A 22,745-nucleotide genomic window follows, 5' to 3' on the forward strand; every position below is an offset into this window, starting at 1 on the left:
ATATATATTAACCACTTCAGCCCTATATATATTGGCTATTTGAAAATAGCCGATCTACAAGCTCTGCATTACAAGATCTACAAACCGATCCACTATTCTGCTATTTTCAAAAGATTTGCATATTTGAAAACTTCAAAATTGACATTCTGCATAATGAGCACTTTCTATTTGTGGTACTTTGAGTACATTTTGACACCAATACTTTTGTACTTTTTGATTGATTGATTGATTGAAAATGTTATTAGGCAAAAGAATGTAAAACAACACAGTTACATTTATAATGCTTTTGTCTAAAAGGTCCGGCCAAAAAAGTCCTTGCGGACTTGTTTCCGTTGGGGTCCTTGAGTTAATTTCATAGACATATATAGTAGCAACCAAACAGTTCAAAAATCAACATGAAAATACAGATAATACAGAAAAAATACTCAAGTCAATTTTGAATTCCGAACTTTAACTTGTAACAGAGCACTTCTAAATTGCAACATTGATACTATTAAAAAAACATTAAAAAAACATGAGTACTTCTTCCACCACTGTATCCAAAACAGGATGAGGGAACACAAAAAAAACTAGCAGGGGGGGGGGGGTGCACAGCTGTTCTGTGGTCACGTGACTCAGCTCTGAGGCTCAGGTCACGTGAGAGGTTTTGTTGATGCTTTGTAGCTGCATTTCGCACAATGAACACGGTGGGAGCTGCTGCTGCTGCAATGTCATCATCGCATCCTGCTCTGAACCTTATGAATTGAGCCGGAATCCTTCTTTATATGCTATTTTATTACAGGGAATCCGGTGCAAAACATTATCAGCTTCGCTGATGTTTATTGTCAATCGATAGAGAGACAGTGATCGAAGGAAGAAGCACCCACGTATTTCAATGTTATTATCGCCATAAGACGGGGAGGAATTAAAGGAAAGGACAGCAGCCCATGAAGTTCACGTAGCGATTCCTGCTTTTGTCAAAGGTAATGTGGCGACCTTGTTTTACAGATCACAGTGTTTTCTAATCTACAGCGCTAATTCATGCTTAATGCTGTTCGTTACTGTAGGAATTTCAGGAAAATGCCTCATTTTAGTCTCCTGGCTCCATCATCAAAATTCATAGGCATCCTTGGGAGTGACAGGCTGGTGGAGTGTCCAATCGCGAAGTTCAAGAGGTTGTGTTTGACCAATGAGAGAGAGGAAAGGCAGGGCTTAAAGCGACGAGCAACGCATTATATTCTATCTATCTCTATGATGGCTTTATTATATATTATATATTTTTTGACAAAATGTGTGTTGCTTTAGTTTTCATGTAGCATTGCTTGAAGGATAATATATTTCCGTTATCTTAATCAGGCAAATATTGTACTTTTTATTTGACAGCTGTTAGTTACTAGTTATTTTGCAGATTCAGATTATTAATAACTTATCCAGTTTTAAAATCACAAATCATTTTGAAAATAGCAGATCTACAAGCTCACAAGAGATGTCCCTGTATCAGCCAATTCTCTGCATAATGAATCTTAGGTTGTAAATTTATTTTAGTTGTAGGAAGAGATCTAGGCCTTGTTTGTTTGTCAAAGAAAGGTACCACATGTTAGACAATTCTATTGAATCGTCTGACTTAACTAGATCACGTTTTTCAGCTCAAAAACCCAATAAGAAGCACACTGTTTTCAGATGGGCATTTATTCTAGTTCCTAAACCCTTGTACAGGGGGTCTTCAACATGGGGTCCGGGACCCCTAGGGATCCTCAGAGTTACTACAGGGGGGCCACCAAATCTTTGTGTGATAGGATGTTTTATTAAATTTACATTAACCACTTGACCCTTAGCATCCCTACTCTGGGAACATTGGCCGAAAATAGCAGATCTACAAGCTCACAACGCATTTTTTCGCTGAGAGGTTTGGTGTAGAGGGAAAAAAGAGCAGATCAAGTACAAGTTTTCAAGTATTGAGGGTTTAAGTGGTTAACTGTCTGAAAATACACATTAACATGAATTCAACACTGATGATAGTTGCCAGACCCATAGAGAGAGAGAGGGTTCCGTCACGCTTTGATCTCGCCGCAAAGCGTGCTGCTATGGGCTGTAGTTCCAAACATTGGAACTTCTTCATTGAGATAGACAGAGCATTTCCGCATTCAATTTTTTTCAATGGGCGTCTATGCCAGTGTCGTCACTCTCATACTACATCACGCTGGATAGTGCCGTCAAACAAGTCTATGAAGCTATCTATGAAATCTATGAAAAGGTTTAATGGGTCCCTGCTTCATCTCTCTCTCAGCTAAGGGGTCCTTGGCCTGAAAAACGTTGAAGACCCCTGCCCTAGTATGAAACGGGCAACTGCTAGCAACTTATTTCTTTCCAGATGTGTGGCACACAACCTTATTCTCAACAGAGTTTCTGCATAAACCTTTCACTCTAAAGTTAGCAGAAGCAGGAAGTACAGGAAGACGGCAAACAAACAAAATAGTGCATTTTTTCATTGACTCGTCCAACTGGTTTCCATTGACTGGTTTAACTCGTTTGGCACATGAATCTACTGGTGGCTTATCTATCTTTAGTGTTTTCTCTCTCTTTTTGCCCTTCCTTCAACTTCACTGAGTTCCTCAGTCTCTTGTTCAAATAAAATACATCAAGTAGCCACAGATATGCATATAAATATGTATGGAACAGGCCAGGGTACTCTTCAGGTTCATTTCCCTTTAACAGCTGAACTGCATCTTGTGATATGGCTATTTCACTGTAATTCCCAGATTGCACAAGGTCTTGTTTGTGTTCGATGCAATCGTGTTTGAAATTACCCAGGACCCAGGTGTAAACATCAAGCCAGCTGTAAAATGAACTTTAGACCACTTTCAGTGAATGCTTCCTTTTTTTTTAAGAATGTAAAAAGTCAGACGCTCTCTTTCCGTGGTTATGGCTCACTGTTGAGGTGTAATGACTCATTTAAATCTAACCCTAAAACAGTGCTTCTCAACCTTTTATAAGGAGTCCCAGTTTGATATATATATTCTTTACTATTTCTCCTTTTCTTTTCTTTTTTCCTCTTGTTTTATCTCTGGGGCCCCAGACACTGTAAACCCCCCCGTGTTTCTCAGAGTTACAGACCCAAAAGGTTCCATTTGGACACCTTGTGGCCCCCGGAGACAACATTGAGAAACAACAGTGCCTAAAACATCCTGTCTTTATGTCTTTCCAGCAGCTGTGGAAGGCCTGCCAGGCTGTGTTCTGTCTCCTGGTCAAAATGGCGATTGTGCGGCAGTTTGGATTACTGCTGTGGAAAAACTATCTGCAACAGGTGGGTTGGAGGAATATGAAACTATAACTAGTTTGCATATGCCATGGTTAGGCATGAATTTGGCTAGCATTTGAACTGTTTTACATTTCAGGCTTACGGTATATGAAGTAGGCTAATTAAAGGTAATGAGATATTTAAGTAAAGTGACATTTTATGGTGAAAACAAAACGTTTTTATTTTTTCCCCTCTTTTTTTGTGTGTGTGAAAAGGTTAAAGCTCTATATTCTGAGATGAACCATTTCCTATAATGGGTGCGTTCGGAAATTACGCACCGGAGCACACTCGCCTATTAGTTTGTATTGGCCAGTGCGCTCAGTGCTGTATTTTCGAACGCGCCCATAGTGTCCAATAACAGGGGTCTTCCCATTTCTCCAGCCCTTTAATGTACCAAAAATACATTTTCTAGTAGGTTTGCCAATTTCATCCCATTAGGAGAGAGTATTCATTTATCAGCTTAAATTTTATAGTGTTCCGTTTTTTTGTGTCATCACTTCCAATTTCTTTAAATTATTACACGCAATATTTCTCACATTATCCTGTATCCTGTATGAGTTCTCTCCCGTCATTGGATATAATTGGTATCCTGACCTGAACATTCATTTTCTATTTACTAAAGAGATGGGGAGACCCCTGTTACTGAATAAACACTCTAGAGCAATGATTACTATCACAATATAGAGCTATTTAATACTTACAAAAACAAGAAATAAAAAAAACACACCCAGTGTGAAGTGGGCGGTGTGGTCACAGTGGTCATCACAGTGATGGAAGTTCACTTAAAGAAAAGTAATATTTTGGACCAACCATTTTACACCCCTGACTAAAAAGCATAAATAAATGTAAAAAAACCATAAATGTGTTTTTTTAAAGTGCATAGTCCTATTTATAGGGCTATGCACATGTGCCATGTTTCACTAGCCAATCACAGTCCTGAATAGACTGTGATTGGCCAATCACGGTGCAGGGTTAGGGGGGTACAATGGTGGCCAATCACAGCGCAGGGTGGGGGGGGTACAATGGTGGCCAATCACAGTGCAGCGAATGTCGATGTCCAAACCTCACATATAGGGGCGGTTTCACCGCCCAAAAAACACACAACAATGACAACAACCCTAGGCTAGGTGGGTGGACCTTTCACTGATTAAAGATGTATTCATTATTAACCCACAATGTATATGGAATCGTACCCTCTATATACTTGCATAACAGGGATATTTCTCTTGTCACTGAGATCTCTCTCACCCATGGCAAAATAGCACAAAAGACAAAACTCAAGCTGGTCCATGTCCAGTTTGCTGCTCATGTTAAGACCTTCAGAACACCTTTGCCACACCTTCATATTGATTTATGACACGGGTGACGTGTTGGATCTCTCTCTCTCTGCCCTCCTGTTTGTCTGTCCACTCCATCCGATACTTTTGATCCCAAACTATTGGCTGGATTGCCAGGGGATTTGTTGTGCACCCTCATGCTCCCCAGAGGATGACCCCTGGTGATTTTGGTGACCTCACATTCACAACCTTTCCTGTAGTACCGCACCCATAGACCAGAATGTCCACTTGGATACAAGATATCTCAAAATATAATGGGCAGATTAAGGCCATTAAACTTGCTAAATGCATTTATGCTCCTTGGAAGATGAACCCTAACCAATTGAGTGACCTCATGACTTTTTCTCTAGCACCAGATACATGACAAAATGTCAAATTTGCAAACAAGATATCTCATAATCAGATTGCAGGATGAAACCTGCATATTTCTGTGACTTCATGGCCTTTTCCTCTTTAGTGCCACCCTTCAGTCAAAATGTGTAGTTGGGTATAAGGAACAGCATGGCCTTTAGGAGTTTTTACCCTGACTTTTAGACTTTTAGACTCAGTCCTGTTTTTGTTTATACATTTAAAGCCTCACAATGCCTTTTGAAGATCTGGCACAACGGTCACATAACTTGTATAGTCAGAGGAGGTTTGTAAGTACGGTATTTTGGTTCACATATTATCTGTGAGCTTTTCTACTGTTGGTTAACATTGTGTGATATGAAGTGAAAACCAGTTGGAGCGGAAGCTATACTGAATCAATATCTCTAGGGAATAACAAATATTGTTCACCTTAGGCTTGTACCGTTCTCAAGTTGACACACTTAGATAGTATTTGTATTCTGAGGCATCTGAGCCTTTATGTTTGAACATAAGGGAAATGGGGTTAATATGGGAGTTAGTACACAATGCTCCAAAGGTTCAGCCTGGGAGTTGGCAGCCTGATAGGTAAACATTAAGTTTGGTTGAAGAGTGTTGCTCTGTTGTCCTTTATCCCCTCCTTGCTGCTCTGTTGTTGTTGCTAAGAGACTCCATTGGGAGTAGACGGGAAAGGAAACATGGCCTGTGTGTGTACGTTGGCCGTGGTACACTGACACAGGGATGCAGCTACAGGTTCATATGAGGTGACCACAACTTCACAAAAGACTCTTTTAGACTGCAGATGTGTCCAGAGTTTAGTTGAAAATCTATTGTTTTTGTCTAGATTAGAGTGCTCAACAGGCCTGAAAATTAAGAAGAATTACCATAATATTAAAAACCCAGAAAAAGTGTCATTATGTGCTTAATGTCCTCAAAGTCAAGCATCCAACAAGCTTTAAACTGAGCAGATTGGACCTTCCGTTATGGCCAAAACGTCTTGGTTGATGTTTGAGTTTTGGCCATTTTCGTCAGTTTTTTTAAATAACACAGGCTAGGAAGGTCGTACGGCGACGAACTAGATACCTGAGTAAAGTTCACTTTGAGCTGGGTCGGGTAGAGTCAGGTTCTCGCAATGAAACACACAAATGTATTGTTGTGTATTTCTTTTATTGGGATAATCGAGAATATCCTCACAAGCCACTTGAAAAAGAAGTCTAGTTCACTAAAGTACCAGTGTTTCTTCTGTGAGAGTGTGTGCAGTGGGCACATTCTCATACCTCTACAAGCAAACAATAGCCAGAAAATGTGAAAAATGCTGGGTTTTTTTTCCTAAAACGTATTTAAAGTAGTACAGTTTGAATCTGCCACAATGCCTGTTGGACTTTATTTAGTTTATAGAAGACTCACACAATGTTGCGATGTTTTAGGCGTGGCTCACTGGAGGCCTGTGTGTTTGTCTGGAGCTAATCTCGCAAACCGCTGGACTGATAAGCGCCACATTTCTTGTGCTCACTGTGCTGGCAGTTGACCAACTTGGTGCCTCCATGCATTGTCTTTTTAACATTTTATAATGGTGACTTCCATTATAAAATTTGGGGCTCAGATTGGCCTGAAAGCTTTCCCAAATTTGGAGTCATGTGTCGTAGACGACTGATGACGTCACAGGTTGGCCACATGAAGAGCAAGATCCACATGAAGCCACGCTGTTCACATGTGGAACTCAAGAGCGGGGACCTTAAGATTGATGATTACAAAATTGGTTGGAAGCACAGGATTTGTGCATAGAATCTTTCACAGTTTATTCCTCTGACTTAGATTCGGTGTTGAATTGACAATCTCAAAAACCTGGCGCTTCTCTCTGTGTGATGAAAGAGTTCTGCCCTCAAACTGTCCAACTGTGACCTGAGAGAGGCCTCAACATAAATGTCCTTATATGAACTGTGACATTTTCTGGCTCTCAACTGGGACTGTAGAATTAATCACTACTCGGTAATCAGCGGTGAACCTCTTCTCAGGTCCAGTCATTTACAACAACGCTTGCATTATTGCATACTCTATGGTGTAGCCAGCCTGTCCAATTTCTTATTATCAAATAGCAAAGTGTGGATTTGTGCTGTGTGGCTGTACTCTGCTGCAGTGAGTTAAGTGAATCTTTAACTTAAGTTCAGTTTCATTGTGTCTACGACCAGGGTTGCCAGATCTGCTTATTATAATTTCCCCGCAAGATTTTCCCCGCAAGAAGCTAACAACGCATCGCGATGCGACGTGTTGTGAGCTTGTAGATCTGCTATTTTCAAATAGCTGATGTATATGTTAAAGTGCTCATGTGGCCCCATAGTCGCTTCTTTTGGGCTGGTTTTCCTAGACCTGGTTGCTTGTTTCTCTCACAGAATATGGCAATGATGGTCTACTTTTGGGTACATAACTATATATAGACATAGATAAACCATGTTCTGTATGGCTTGGCTTTCAGCCACGCCGTAAAAACCCTGAAACAGCAGATTGATGTAAACCATGATGGGGATATTGTTATTCTTGAAATGGATTTGCAGATTATATATAAACAGCACACATAGTGTATGCATAATGTAGTGCAGTGCTCTCCTGTCTAACGGTGGACAAAAGAATTAACTCAATATAGCTGAATTGCAGTCATACTCTCACAGCACAGAAATATGTATTCATGCAGTTATTACATTTCCATGGAGGCTGCAATGCACCTTTGATCTATCTACACTTCATATTCTCAGAAAACTCACTTGTTTTCTATTTTTGTCCACCCCTCCCCCTCTCTCAATATTTTCTTATCTATTTCTGCCTTAATGCTTTTTTGACATTCTCCCTCTTCTTTCCACGTACATCTGCTATTTTTGAACATTTTTTAAACATCTTGAAAGTGTGCAGAACTACTCATTTAGAAGGTATTTGTAGAATCGGCCCCGGGTCTTAATGGGTTAATGCATATCAAACTAGGGGTCCTTTAAATCATTGGTTCTCAAAGTGGCGTCCATATTTTATACTTTGGCTATTCAAAAATAGCAGATCTACAAGCTTGTAGATCTGCTATTTTTGAAAAATCGTGAACATTTGCGCAAATCTTTGAATATATATATTTTTAAAGCGAACATTTGTAACTCAAATCTTTGCTTCTGGGGGTTCCTGGAACAAAATATTTTGAGATGGGGGGGGTCCGCGGCCAAATACATATCATTTTGGGGGTCCTTGGCACGAAAAAGATTGAGAACCACTGCTTTAAATGAAAAAAGTTCTTCTTGCCTGACTTGCCTCTCCCCTTCCCTCCCATGTCTGCAGAAACGTCAGATCCTGGTGACTCTGGTGGAAATAGCCCTGCCTCTGCTGTTCTCCAGCATCCTCATTGTGCTGCGACAGAAGGTGCCCTTTAAGAACTACCCCAACGCCACCGTCTACGAGAGCTACTCCGTGGACGCGCTGCCCCCCCACCTGCACTACCAAGGCTACCAGCTGGCCTACGTGCCGGGCAACTCCAGCGTGGTGCGGCAGGTGGCAGAGGACGTGAAGCACAGCCTGGGCCCCTTTGGCATCGCCTCAGGTGGGTCCCAGACAGTGTTGATTTTGACAGCAAATCTTTATTTGGTTTTAGTCAATAGTCTTTTGAATAAAATTCCATTTAACTTTAGTCATATTTTAGTCTTCTGAAATGTTTTAGTTTTTGTCTAGTTTTAGTCGACTAAATATCATAAGATTATAGTCGACTAAATCTACAGTTGATTTAGTCGACTAAAATTTATTTTGGCGGTGCCTTGATGGCGTCGTAATGGCTGATTTTACACTTGGTTGCATGCTGAAAATAGCCAATCTACAAGCTGTGACGCGTTGTGAGCTTGTAGATCTGCTTATGTTCAGCATGCAACACCCACCCACGTGCAAGCAAACATAAAACGACTTGTCTTTTAGTTCTACTGGGTCTCTTCTCCACTAGTCCCTCCCTAACATTTTAGTCTAGTTTTTATTTGTTGACAAAATTGTCTATATATTTAGTCTTAGTTTTAGTCATCGTAGCTTAGTTTTTGTTTTCTTTTTGTCAGTGAAAAAAGGTAGTCGACAAACCTTTTCGCCATAGTTTGTCTACAAAATCAACACTGGTCCCAGGTGGATGAAGAGAAGGTGTCGTGGCGGGACTGGATTAGACTTCAGAGATCAGCATCGGATAGATTTTACATTGAATATATAGTTGGATACTTTGCATACACTGTGTACTACAAAATCCTGTACACTTTGTGTAGAGTTTGTTTAATTTGAGTTAAAACACTGAGGATTTTACTGTGTAGTTCCCCCATAAAATCCCACACTGAAATTCCCTTCGGTATATTCAAGCCACTTCCAGACATCAGGGTGACTTCATTTTCATTTTTACATTGTTTGAAAAAATGTCTGTGTGTCTGTGTATCTGGATCTAATCTTGGCTGGACCGATCAGCGTCAAATCTGTTATGCTACTACCAGTATGCCCCAAGAGTACCTCCACTAATTTGTTTTCACGTTGTTCACTGTCATTTCTTTTATCCTTTTTAAAATATTAAACGTACATTTTGTAATGAAAGTCAAAGGGGGCTCTGATCAGGCCGACCCCTTGTCATACGTCATAGATATGTCATAGACGACTGACCTCATAGATGACTCACATCACAGGCTGACCACATGGAGTTCAAGATCTTTTTTTCTCTTAAGTGCCCGTATCATCATTTCTACAATGTGAGGTCATTTTGTGAGATCATGTGAGATCAATAATAGTGTGATGCATTTCACGTACTACACGTTTCGTGTAGTAGCAGCTACAGTAGTGCTACCTAGTAACCTACCCCCAGAACTGTGTGTATCTATTGACTCAAGTTTCTGGGGGTAGGTTACTAGGTAGCACTAGCCACTATAGCTGAAATGTGATATGTGAAATACATGAAATGGTGACAATTTTTTTTAAATAAATTATTGACATTTGGTGTCCACCTGACACAGGGTCTAAATTTCGAAAGACCACCTCAAACCGCTTCAGATGTGCTACTTATATGTATAGAGTATATATTCATTTGCATGCTTGGGGATACTGCCAGCAGATTCTATCCGTGATGCAACACTAAAACCAGGGTGACACAGTCACTGTCACGACCCCACATGACACCCAAATACACTCACACACACAAACTCAGTCTCTTTGACAAGGCCGACATTGTGACTGGCAGACAGGTCAGGTGTGCAAATTGGCTGTCTGATAACATTTTGGCAGACAGGAACACAGATAACGGAATGGGTTTATAGACCTGTATATCTGCAGGTCGTCCCATAAAAAGCGGATGCGCCTTGTGTGAGATCCCAGCGGAGTCACAAATGAATAATTTAGCCTGTCTCAGTGATCACAGCAGGAGGGGGAGGGGAGTTTTCAGGATGGCAGTTTGGGATGACACACACACACACACACACACACACACACACACACACACACACACACACACATACACATACACATACACATACACACACTCACTCACAGAATAATGTGCAGTTTAAATTGAAATGTGCTCCGACATGACACGTACTGTAGACTATCCTGCTTACAGTTTTCCCCCATATGTCTTGAATCTTAAATCAGTCTCAACTAGTTGGTTACACTGTTTCTCGTGTGGTGGAATACATTGATTGTGTTTCTTCGTCTCTGTCGGGTGGAAACCTCATATGTCCAAAACGGTTACCTCTCAGGATTCAAATTCAAAAATAGAAAAAGTAGCAGATCTACAAGCTCGAGCTTGCAGATCTGCTACTTTTGATGCTTTTGTGTGACGCTGTAGTGTGATCAAGTAGGGCATTAACCATTAATTTACGAAAAAAGTTAAAATATAAGAGGTTTCTGCTCGACGGCAAGGCTATGCTGCTGTTAAGATCAGAGAAGAACAACTGTGGTCAGCGGCTGTGTGGACTTCCCGTTTGTGCGGTTGGCAGCTAGTTAACTTGGCATTGATCATTTCCGTTGGTCAACCCCTACATACCAGTGTTTATTTTATGCAACTGACCTTGATTTGACTGTGTGTGTGTGTGTGTGTGTGTGTGTGTGTGTGTGTGTGTGTGTACTGGCTTAACTCTTAACACGCATAGAATCTAGGCCGCAGAATACCTGCATGTGTTCATGATAAGATTAGAAATACCATTAATACCATTAGAAATACCATAGACCTCTTTGTCTTGGATTGCTCTTTGCTCGAGCTATCACATATTGGCCTTGACAGAAATGAGCACTTGCTCCTTCTGCGTCATTGTGCGTGTGTGCGTGTGCACTCGCGTGTGTGTGTACTCGCGCGCGCGTGTGTGTGTGTGTGTACCAGTCTCAGCCATCTTTGTATTCTGCTTTTGTATGTGACCTTACTGTGGACTTAAAGCTTTCGACTAGGCCTTTCACAATTATCGCCTGCTGGCATGTATTTGAGCTAATTCTTTTGCATAATAATTTCCATTTATTTGTATAAAGATGCTGGATGAAATTAAGGGTTGTCCCTATTTTGGGCAATTAGTGCAAAATCATAAAAGTTAAGTATTAAAATTAAATTATTTGTTTTGATTATTGGTACTGGTCATTGTCAGTCATTTCTTTGTGCAATGTTTTTTGTGCAGAGGCTTTGTACACAATCAAAGCCTATTTGTCATATCAATACAAATGAATTTGTTATTGATAAAAAAAAAATTTTTTATTGATGTGTTCACAGTGTGCAGTGCCAAAAACACAATGAAATCATTCATCACAGTTATTTTTTGACAATTAATCGCAAACCAAAATGGCATGATCTTGACAACCCTACTTTGGATATAGACTTTTATTATGCTGAGAGTTCTAGGACACTGGACAACCCTGAGTGTCAATTTCACCAAGCGTAAAAATGGACCAATGCGTCCGTGGTCCATGTTGTTTACACGCTGAGGCAAATGAACACTCAGGATTTTGCAGTGCACCTTGGAGAGGATGCACCAAGGTCAGAGAATGAAGGCACAGACACCACAACGGCTCTGTGTGACGTGAGGTGAATGCCACTCGTCAACTGATGTCATTCTTAATCTAATCGTGTGTGTGTGTGTGTGTGTGTGTGTGTGGGGGGGGGTGTGTGGGGGGGGGTGTGTGTGGGGGGGTGTGTGTGGGGGGGTGTGTGTGTGAATTAGTTATACTTTCAAGGGCCAAATATTCCCATAAGTATATTAGAACTTGAGTTGTAAGGACAATTTTCCTGTTCCTCACAAGATAAATGTTGTTTTAGGAAAAGATTAAGGTCGAGGTTAGGCCTAACCCGTAGGCATTTAGTGGTCAAGTTTAGGGTTTGCGGTTGTAGTTATGCACCGAAAATAGCTGATCAACAAGCTCACAACGTGTCGTAGTGCGATGCGTTGTGAGCTTGTAGATCGGCTATTTTTGGCTTCAGGGTAGGTGTTAAAAATTGCAAAAAAAAATAAAAAATGATGATGGCAATAAAATTGCCGTCCTAAAATGTTGATGTCCTCACAAGTATAGTAAATACAAACGTGTGTGTGTGTGTTATGTTCCATCTCCAGTGCGTGGCTTTGAAACGGAGCAGCTGTTTGAGGACTATGTGAGGCACGATCCCCTGTCGGGAAAGATTCTGGCTGCTGTGGTGTTTGAACATCCTTTCACCCACGACGACGAACCTCTGCCACAGCAGGTACTGTGGGGACTGGGGAGAGACTAATTCACACACACTGCAACGCAACTTGCCTTAGGGTGGATTGGAGGCTAGTTTAACCGCTTAAACCCTCTATACTTAGTCATTTGACCTAGTCGCAAATGTAATTGGTATGTTCTTTTTTTTCACTCTAGTCTACACCAAAAAATAATCATTCATCTCAGCCTCTTCACACTTCCAGGTTTCAAGCTGCATAATTTACATGCAACTTGATGTTCCACGAAGCAATTCACAAATAATTAAACACACTCAAATTATAAAGGGCTGTTTTTTTTCACTGTCTTTCTCAACTCTTGACAGTATGTCAAGGTACTGTAGAAATTGAGTCTCATTCTATAGAACCTTGAGAATAACAATGTGTTACAATGTCTGTGAGGAGAGAGTCTAGAGAAATTCTGGCAAGCTTAACAGGTTGGGCTGGCTGGGTATGTCTGCATAGGGTCTGCATGCCTGCAAAAGAGGCAATCAAAGAGAATTCCACCCACGTTTTTGTTTGAAGCTTGTTTTCATGTGTCTTTGTGTGTCTTTCTCCCTGTCTTGTTGTTTCCGCCAGGCCGAAAGGCATGGCGAGAGAGTATGTTTTGTACCCTGTCCGTCCGTCCGCGTGTCCGTGTGTCCGTGTGTCCTGTCCGTCCGTTAGCAGCTAATCTCTGGCACCGTTGGCCCAGTCGCTGCGAAACTGTGCGCACACACACTCCCTGGATGCCAATTCAGAACCTCTGCCCATTTTTCACATGCATTACATTACATTACATTACAGTCATTTAGCAGACGCTTTTATCCAAAGCGACTTACAATAAGTGTATTCAACATAGGTAGGGAACGAAAACTACTAATCACCAGAAGTCTTTAGTGCATTTTCTGCAAAAACAAGCAACCAAGAGTATACCTAGCGCTAAGGTAAAAGTGCAATATATCAGCCACCTATTTCCTTAAACAGATGAGACAAAAATAGCTAAATCAAATGAGCATGAGCTAAAACAAATAAGTGTATCGACTAAACAAGATCCAATAAACAATACAGCAATAGAAAACAAGCGTTCGTACAACTAGTTAACAACAAGTAGGTCAGGCAGAGAGGAAGGGTAGTGTTTCCTGAAGAGGTGGGTTTTCAGCCTGCGGCGAAATATGGGCAGTGACTCTGCTGTCCTAACATCAGTGGGAAGTTCATTCCACCACTGTGGGGCCAGAACAGAAAAGAGTCGTGCCCGTGTGGATCGGCCAGAAGGACCCTTGAGTGACGAGGCAATCAGTCGCCCCGAGGTGGCAGACCGAAGTGGTCGGGCAGGGGTGTAGGCATCGACCATAGCCCGGAGGTAAGAAGGAGCTGTTCCTTTCACTGCCCTATAGGCTAGCACCAGGGTTTTGAACTGGATGCGAGCCGCTACGGGGAGCCAGTGTAGAGAACGGAGAAGGATGGTTGTGTGGGAGAACTTGGGGCGGTTGAACACCAGACGAGCCGCAGCTTTCTGAACAAGCTCCAGAGGTCTGATTGCAGATGCCGGAGCACCAGCAAGGAGGGAGTTGCAGTAGTCCAGGCGGGAGATGACGAGAGCCTGGATGAGCACCTGGGCTGCCTTCTCCGTGAGGAAGGGGCGAATCCTCCTGATGTTGTAGAGGAGGAATCTGCAGGACCTTGTCACTGATGCGATGTTTGCCGAGAACGTCAGTTGATCGTCCAGGGTCACACCCAGATTCTTCGCAGTCCGAGTTGAGGTCACCACAGCATTATCAATGGTGATGGCCATGTCTCGGTGCGGACAGCCCTTCCCCGGGAGGAACATCAGCTCGGTCTTGTCCAGGTTGAGCTTCAGGTGGTTTGTCGACATCCACTCCGAGATGTCAGCCAGACAAGCAGCAATGCGTGCCTCCACCTGGGTATCAGAGGGGGGGAATGAGAGGATTAGCTGGGTGTCATCGGCATAGCAGTGGTAGGAAAAGCCATGGGAGTGGATGACAGCACCCAGAGATGTAGTGTAGAGAGAGAAAAGAAGAGGACCCAGAACCGAGCCTTGGGGAACCCCAGTTGTGAGCCTGTGTGGTTCTGACACAGACCCTCTCAGCATCACCTGGTAGGAGCGACCCGTCAGGTAGGATGCAAACAGGGAGAGTGCAGAGCCTGAGACACCCATCCCCTCGAGGGTGGAGAGGAGGATCTGATGGTTCACCGTGTCGAACGCTGCAGACAGGTCCAGGAGTATCAGAACGAGGAGAGAGAGTTCGCTCTAGCGGCATGGAGCGACTCTGTCACTGCCAGGAGGGCAGTCTCTGTCGAGTGACCCACTTTGAACCCAGACTGGTTGGAGTCCAGGAGGTTGTTCTGGTGGAGATAGGAGGACAGTTGTTTAAAGACAGCACGTTCGAGAGTTTTAGATAGGAAGGATAGAAGGGAAACCGGTCTGTAGTTCTTGATCTCAGAGGGGTCAAGTGTCGGTTTCTTCAGGAGGGGGGTGACTCTGGCAGTCTTGAAAGTAGAGGGAAAGTAGCCAGATGTCAGAGAGGTGTTAATAAGGTGGGTTAAGAAGGGAAGAAGTTCAGGTGCAATAGACTGCAACAGAGTGGATGGGACCGGGTCTAGAGAGCATGATGTGGGGCGACTAGAGGTAACAAGGAGAAGGACCTCGTTAGGGGAGAGGGGAGAGAAGTGGGATAGAGAGGGGATGGGGGGGGAAAGGAGTAGATGAAGGTAGAGAGGGGGGGGTGGCAGGCAGACGGGTGTGGGTGGTGCGCAGGGCACCAGCCGGGGGAGGAGGGAAGGAGGATCGGATATCGATCACCTTCTTGTCAAAGAAGTTGGCGAAATCGTCGGGGAGGAGGGACGAGGGGGTGGTGGTTGCAGGAGAGAGGAGAAAGTTTCAAAGAGTTTTTTAGGGTTGGAAGCAGAAGCCTGAATTTTAGTGGAGAAAAAAGCAGCTTTAGCAGCTGATAGAGAGAAATGAGAGATTGGAAGGTGAGAAGGTCCTCCAGGAGGTTGCCATTTCTCCATTTGCGCTCAGCCGCTCTCAGGCTCCGTCTCTCAGTCTGCACTGAGTCCGACAACCAGGGGGCAGGTGGAGTTTGGCGTGCAGGCCTGGTGGTGAGGGGACAGAGATGGTCGAGAGAAGAGGATAGAGTAGAGAAAAGAAGATCTGTGGCGGTATCAGGGGATAGAAGAGCAAAGGATTCAGGGGCAAGGAGAGCAGTGAGAACAGAAGAGGAAAGATCAGTTGAGGAAAGTGAGCGAAGATTGTGACGTGAGGAAATCATGTGGGTAGGGAGGGGCTGTGAGGGGGGAGAGGAGAGAGAGAGAGAGAGTAGGACATGAAGTAGTGATCAGAGAGTTTCTTACCCTTTTCACTGGAAAGAGGAGTGACAGACAGGTTAGCAATAGAGCAGCCTCTGGTGAAGATCAGGTCCAGTTGGTTGCCCGCCTCATGGGTAGGAGGAGATGGGGAAATAACTAGGTCAAAGGCGGCGAGAAACGAAAGTAGTGGGTCTAGCTGCTTCTCAGTCGGGAGGTTGAAGTCACCCAGAAGGATGAATCCAGAGCCATCGACAAGGAAGTGGGAGACTAGATGGTCCAGCTCCTCCAGGAAGCCACCAGCAGGGCCCGGTGGGCGATAAACAACTGCAATGGTGAGCTTGACTGGATGAGAAACAGTGACCACATGAAATTCAAATGAGGTAGGAGAGAATTGTGACAGTGAAACAGGAGAGAATTTTCCATTTTCTGGAAATTAGCAGACCAGCCCCACCACCTGTCCGCACGGCTCTGGGAGTGTGAGAGAAAGAGTACACATCTGACAGAGCCGCGGGCGTAGAAGTGTTTTCTGGTCTGATCCAGGTCTCAGTCAGAGCAAGGAAATTAAGGGAGAGCAAGGATGCGTAGGCTGAGATGAAAGCAGATTTGCCTTCCACCACAGCCGAGTGGCAATTCCAAAGCCCTCCCGTTACCACTTGCTCGACGTGAGTTGAAAGAGTCGGATAGATGAGATTAGTTGTGTCGCGACATCTGGGTGTAACCCAGTGTTTGTGCGACCACCAGGAAGAAGAGAGGACAGGAATAGGAAGAAAACACATTGTAGATCACTAAACATATACTACTATATCTATCACACTACTATATATATGTCAATAATCAATGATACAGCTTATCGTTCATTGACGAAAGTCGGACTTTGACAAAGTCGCCTGTCGCCTTAGTTCGCCTGGCCTTCGTTTGCTGGACGCCGCTTAAAAGCTGACGCTTTCAGCTGGTGGTATAAGGCCACTTCAACTGATTGCTAATCGTCTGCCAGGAGTGCTGCCCAAACGACACACTTCACAAGGCAATCAAGTGGCCTCTACAGGGTGAAACTACTTCGACTACTACAGTGCCAATAGCCTACTGCTTCAAGCACAAAAACAATACAACTATAAACTACAGACTACCACACAAGCTAATAATATAATACTAATACATAAGCACTTAGGGTACCACTACTAGCAGCTTGCTAAATAACAAAAGAATGCTACTATACTCAACTACCAGGAGGTCAGGAGCTCTGTTCACTTCAGATGTTGGTTACACATGCGCCACCAGGAGGCCGATTTGTGCAAAACCCATTTTTTGATAGTACTCCTACAGATTTTATCCAAACGTCATGCAAATCGGTACACAGTATCTCTATAGTCATGTGATCAACACGGATCTGTCCGGTTTTCCAGATTCCATCCTCATTGGCTAAGGTTGGCTTCCAAAGTTTGCAGGATTGGTCCGTTTTGAACAAAATGCCTCAAATCATGAACGCAGCTAGCCATTTCCGTGAAATTTCACACGCACATTCCCACTAGTGCCGAGGAAGAAATGCCACCCGTTTCACATTGGCCTGTTATAGCGCCACCAGCAGGTCTAATTTAGCATAACACATTTTTGGAACAAAATGCCTCAAATCATGAATGCAGTGTCCGATTGCCGTGAAAGCCCTAAGAAGAAATGGCACCCTTTTCACATTGGCCTATTATAGCGCCACCAGGAGGCCACAATAACGTACCTGACCTGTGCTCCGAGGAGCGCTTTTTCTAGTTTTCAATGTAACCTAGCTCTGAGAGCTAAATTCATTCTGTCACCGCCTGCGTGAACTACTCTTTCCTCAGGTTGAGTATCTCAAATACCACCAAAGACACAAATCTTATAAATGATCTTTGGTGTGTCTTTCTAGGCCAAGCCTGGGCACTTTGGGGGCGTCATATATGAACAGGCAGAAAATCTAAAATGGGAAAGTGTTTTGTTTAATCATTAACATTTGTGTAATAAGTATGAAATATGAAACACACTAATTCCACGTGATATTAAGGCGAGGCAATTGTGAAGGTACTTGTGAAATAGATGAATTCAGTAACCTAAATATCGGAATCTTTTCAGCTATGTGGGAAAGGTGAGAAATTGCTACAATAAATGGTTCTACTCTTTAATACATAGGAAAATATATATACAAATGGAAAATTACGAACTCATTTCAGATTTAAAAAAAATCCTGACTCACAAATAGGCATACTTTGTGTTTAAATATGCATGTTATTGTTTGTAAGAATTAAGAAACAGTTTGAAGCTACGTTTTTGCCAATTGGGCAGCTAGGCATGAAAATATATTGAACATGGCTATGCCTTTACTCAGTTGATTCCTTTATTCAAGTGCACATCTCCACTTCACCTCTTTCAGACAACAGACAATGCATTTTGTCTACATCCTCCAGATTCATTATAAGTGACACTGGAGTGAAGTGAACTTGAGTGGCAGTGAGACGTTTTCGTCCGCTACCCTTGCCACTGCACTCTTTGCTCCACATATCCTGCTTGCCCCTTGGCATTCTGTTGAGTTTTCACTTGAGCCCGACTGATACCAGATTTTTGGGCCGATCCCGACTGATGTTTTTTTGACCGATAATTTATCAGAAAGTGCAAAATCTGGAAATACGTTTTGGGGAAAAAAACAGGTTTGATTCAAGTTTGTATTTGAGAATATTTTACTTATAATTAACGAGAACCCCCCCCCCCCGCCGGCCCCACAAATAACACTTTGATAGAGATTAGATAGATAGATTTTTTTATTAAGTATATGTAACCCTATAGTAAACTTCAATATATGAAAATAACACTTATCTTTATTTATACAATGAACAAACAAAAATGTAATTATAAAATACACACAAATTGAATTTTATTTTAATAACAATTAAGCCCTATAATTTTTTTTTCAAAAATAGCCAATCTACAAGCTCACTCGCGTCACAACGGGCTTGTCACGCTATTTTTGAAACCTTTAACAATCTGGAAACATCGGCTGCACAATTGCAGTCGTCAAAAAAAATTATATAATGATCTGGCCCTAGTTTCCACTCTTCATAATTTTCTCTCTCTCCTCACACAGGTGAGCTACCACCTGCGCTTCACCTACACCCCTCGGGACGCCCCGCCCAAGGAGAAGTCTGAGCTGAACCCCAACAATGACCTGGACTGGCACACCCTCAGACTGTTCCCCCTCTTCCAGCTGCCGGGACCTCGGGAGCAGTACGACAAAGAGGGGGGCACGCCTGGTGAGAGAGACACACACACACACACACACACACCACTCACTCACTCACTCACTCACTCACACTCACACTCACACTCACACACAGACACAGTAGTAACAGTTACAACTTTAGTAGCCTGGGCATCATTCCTTTTCGGGTATATGATCCGGTCGGGAGCGGAAGTAAAAAAAAAGAAAAGTGGCCGGATGGGCAGAACCGGAAACACGTCTCACCACAAAATAGGTCCGTGCTAATAAAATCCTTGATTCGGCATAGTTTAGCTTATTTTTTAAATATAAATGTGCGTGCACTATCCGGAGACTATTTAGCGTCTGTATTATCCCACGGGGAAATTCTATTCCATTTAAATAGGGATTGGGGAACCAAAACAAAGCAGCACCGCAAAAACCGGATGGGCAGAATCCGGAAACAGGATTATTTTCTCTTTTTTTTTTCAGTAGACCGGATCATATGGGTCTTTAGTAACGAACACCAGGCTTTCCTCCGAGGTGGAAAGACTGGTGATGCGAGGTTACAACTTTAGTAATATGTATACACTCTCTGAGATAGAGATGGATAAATGAACACTGAGGATTTTTTTCCTGTGCAGTTCCCTCATCCTTCTTAAGATGTGTGGAGGTCATGTTGACTTCCACACACACACACACACACGCACACAGTGTTCGTTTAGCAATGACTGTGTACAAATGATACAGATGATGTGCAGCTCCCTCATCCGTCTTGTGATGCGTGGAGGTCATGTTTACTTCTCCGATGCAGCCATCCGAACCGAAGCCTCGCCCACGAGGTCCTATGAGGATACATGGATGGTGAACAACAGCTTGAGGGAACCTGCGTTGTGCCGCAGGGGGCTGTCTCTCAATCACCCAAAAAACAAGTCAGTCAGTATGGGTAGAAGGTTAGCACCTACGTACGTCGGCTTGAAATTGAAGTGAGCATTTGTGCCACGGAGAAGCCAAATGCCACAGCCACCCTTCATTTACGTTGTGATTGAAACACAGATCCCACTCGACACAAAGCGCTCTTATTACCACAGCGTTCCCCAGAGGGAGCGACAAGCCTCCCTCCTGTCGGAGTTCCCATGGTAACCGTGGCGCTGCAACGGGCCCACAGCTTAGCCCTGATTGGTGCAGTTATCGTGCCCCGGCTGTTGACAGGGCCCGCCGTCCGGCGGGTCGAGGCATCTGGCGCTCTTCACCGACCCCTATCAGAGACGCTGTCGACTCGGAGCCCTCGGTACGTGCCCTCCACCTCGAGGCGGCACGGCCTCATCGCCTCTGAGCGAGGCATTCGATGATGAATGAGGGTCTTAGATGAGGTCACGACAGCTCTGTGACATACAGGCCACACTTCATTTTGCTTAGAACTCGTGACGAGAGTGGACCCGACAGGGCTTTTAGAATCTCATGAATATGGATTCAGACCTTTCCCACTCTCTCTCTCACACACACACACACACACACACACTCACACCATAATGGCCAGTTATAGCAGCCACTGTTATTCCTCAATACCTCTCATCCATTTGCATTGAAAGACAGACTTCAGGTGGTGCTCATGTACATTATTATTAGTGGGAAATTGAAGGGCTGGCCTTCCGGTTAAAGTCATGATTTGTAAAATGGTAATGTCATTGGATTAAAGTTCTCAGTCCCCACAGACTGATTTCAGTCATTTGGATTTCATAGAAGCCAGCATGTCTGCTATAGAAGCATGTTGTGCTCTCTCAATGCGTCTGTGACACATTGAGAGCTTGTAGGACAATATTACTAAAACATCATCATTTTACATATTGTGTTAATCTGTCTCGGGTTCCCTGTACAGCGAAAACGGCGATTTTACTGTACCTTTGAAAAATCATGGAGTATTCTCCGTGACCTCCGTCCTCACGGAGATCGGCTCATTACACGCACCGGGGTGTATAGTATAGGGGAAAACTAATTGGCCGGCCGCGATCCTCCACTCCAGAGCTGTGACGTTTTGATTGTGGCTTGTTTTTTGAAAAACAGCAGAAGAACAACAGAAAGACGAGAAAAAAAAAGACTTTTATAAATCCTTTAACATGAAAGGTGCCTAGCTTTTTTGTTGTTGTGATCACGTGATTTCTGGGTGTACTCTTCTTCGGTAGCGCTTGGATCATTCACAGGCTGCGGAGCTTTTGCTTTAACCCATTAAGACCTGAGGCGATTCTTTAAAATGTTTTCTAAATCCTAACAGTTTAAAAAAAAAAAAAATCTAAAAACGTTTTTTTTTGTCAAGATTTTTCAAAAATAGCAGATCTACAAGCTCATAGCGCGGCACCGATATCTGCTATTTTTGAATAGCCAAAGAAATCTAAATTGACACAGATGCGTTCCAGGTCCTAATGGGGTTAATGCATGCGTTCCATATTCTGCTCTGTTAATCCTCTCTCTCTCTCTCTCAATCTCCCCCCCCCCCTTCTCTGTATCTTTCTGTGCTTTTAAACTAAAGGTTATTTCAGAGAGGGCTTCCTGGCGGTGCAGCACGCCGTGGACCGGGCCATCATGCGGTCCTACAACAGGACGGGGGCGGCCGCCCTGCTGGCCCAGACCCGGGTGGTGCTCTCCCGCTTCCCCTACCCGGCCTTCATGTACGACGTGTTCATCCTGGCCATCCAGAACCAGCTGCCCCTGCTGCTGGTGCTCAGCTTCACCTACACCTCGCTCAACATCGTACGCGCCGTGGTGCAGGAGAAGGAGAGGAAGCTCAAGGTGTGTGTGTGTGAGTGTGTGAAGCAAATCTAAAAAATACAATAGTTCGCTTTAAGAAATATATATTCAAAGATTTGCACAACTTTTCACGATTTTTTCAAAAATAACAGATCTACAAGCTCATAGCTTGTACATCTGCTATTTTTGAATAGCCAAAGAAATCTAAAATCTGTGTGTGTGAGGTTATTAGTAGGGCTGCAACTATCGATTATATTCTTAGCGATTATTCTATCGATTACTTAGTTGATTCATTGAATAGTTGAGAAGTTTTCATAATTTATTGCATTTTTATATTGCATTCTTTGAAAAAATATATATTTTTAAATGTAATAATCAATTAAATCGAGTACATGAACACGGAACAGGAATATTACGCTGCGATAAAGTTATTTCACCGTGAATAAATGAATCGACCTATATGAATGAGGCATCAACTACTCGCCGCAAAATATTTTCTGTGTTTTTTTCCTCCAAATTAATACCTTTCTCTGCATCTGTGTGTGTGTGTGTGTGTGTGTGTGTGTGTGTGTGTGTGTCTCAGGAGTACATGCGGATGATGGGCCTCAGCAACTGGCTCCATTGGAGCGCCTGGTTCCTCACGTTCTTCCTCTTCCTCTCCATCTCCATCTTCTTCGTCACTCTGCTCGTCTGCATTCAGGTGAGTCTACGTTCCGAGCGCACATCTGTCACGTTTTGCCTCTGCCATGTTCTCGCATTTGGCTTCTTTTTTTGGTGCTGTTATTTAACCAGGAGGTCCCTCAGGGGTCTATACTTGGTCTCCTCCT

General features: G+C 43.3%; 1 protein-coding gene across 2 annotated transcripts in view; it reads left to right on the top strand.

The window, feature by feature from the left end:
* Positions 1-688: 688 nt before the first annotated feature.
* abca3b (ATP-binding cassette, sub-family A (ABC1), member 3b) overlaps positions 689-22,745 on the top strand; it is a 64,692-nt gene continuing 42,635 nt past the window's right edge. The window contains exons 1-7 of one of the 2 annotated variants that reach the window (XM_080446803.1): positions 689-962; positions 3,185-3,283; positions 8,272-8,530; positions 12,525-12,652; positions 19,063-19,228; positions 21,701-21,960; positions 22,502-22,618. In XM_080446803.1, the coding sequence (XP_080302929.1) occupies positions 3,230-3,283; positions 8,272-8,530; positions 12,525-12,652; positions 19,063-19,228; positions 21,701-21,960; positions 22,502-22,618 (984 nt within the window). In that variant the 5' untranslated portion in view covers positions 689-962; positions 3,185-3,229. The remainder of the gene's footprint in view (positions 963-3,184; positions 3,284-8,271; positions 8,531-12,524; positions 12,653-19,062; positions 19,229-21,700; positions 21,961-22,501; positions 22,619-22,745) is intronic. The other variant, XM_080446804.1, reaches the window with a different exon arrangement.

Source organism: Gymnoscopelus braueri, assembly GCF_963280865.1.
Source record: "Gymnoscopelus braueri genome assembly, chromosome: 13".
NCBI lineage: Eukaryota > Metazoa > Chordata > Actinopteri > Myctophiformes > Myctophidae > Gymnoscopelus > Gymnoscopelus braueri.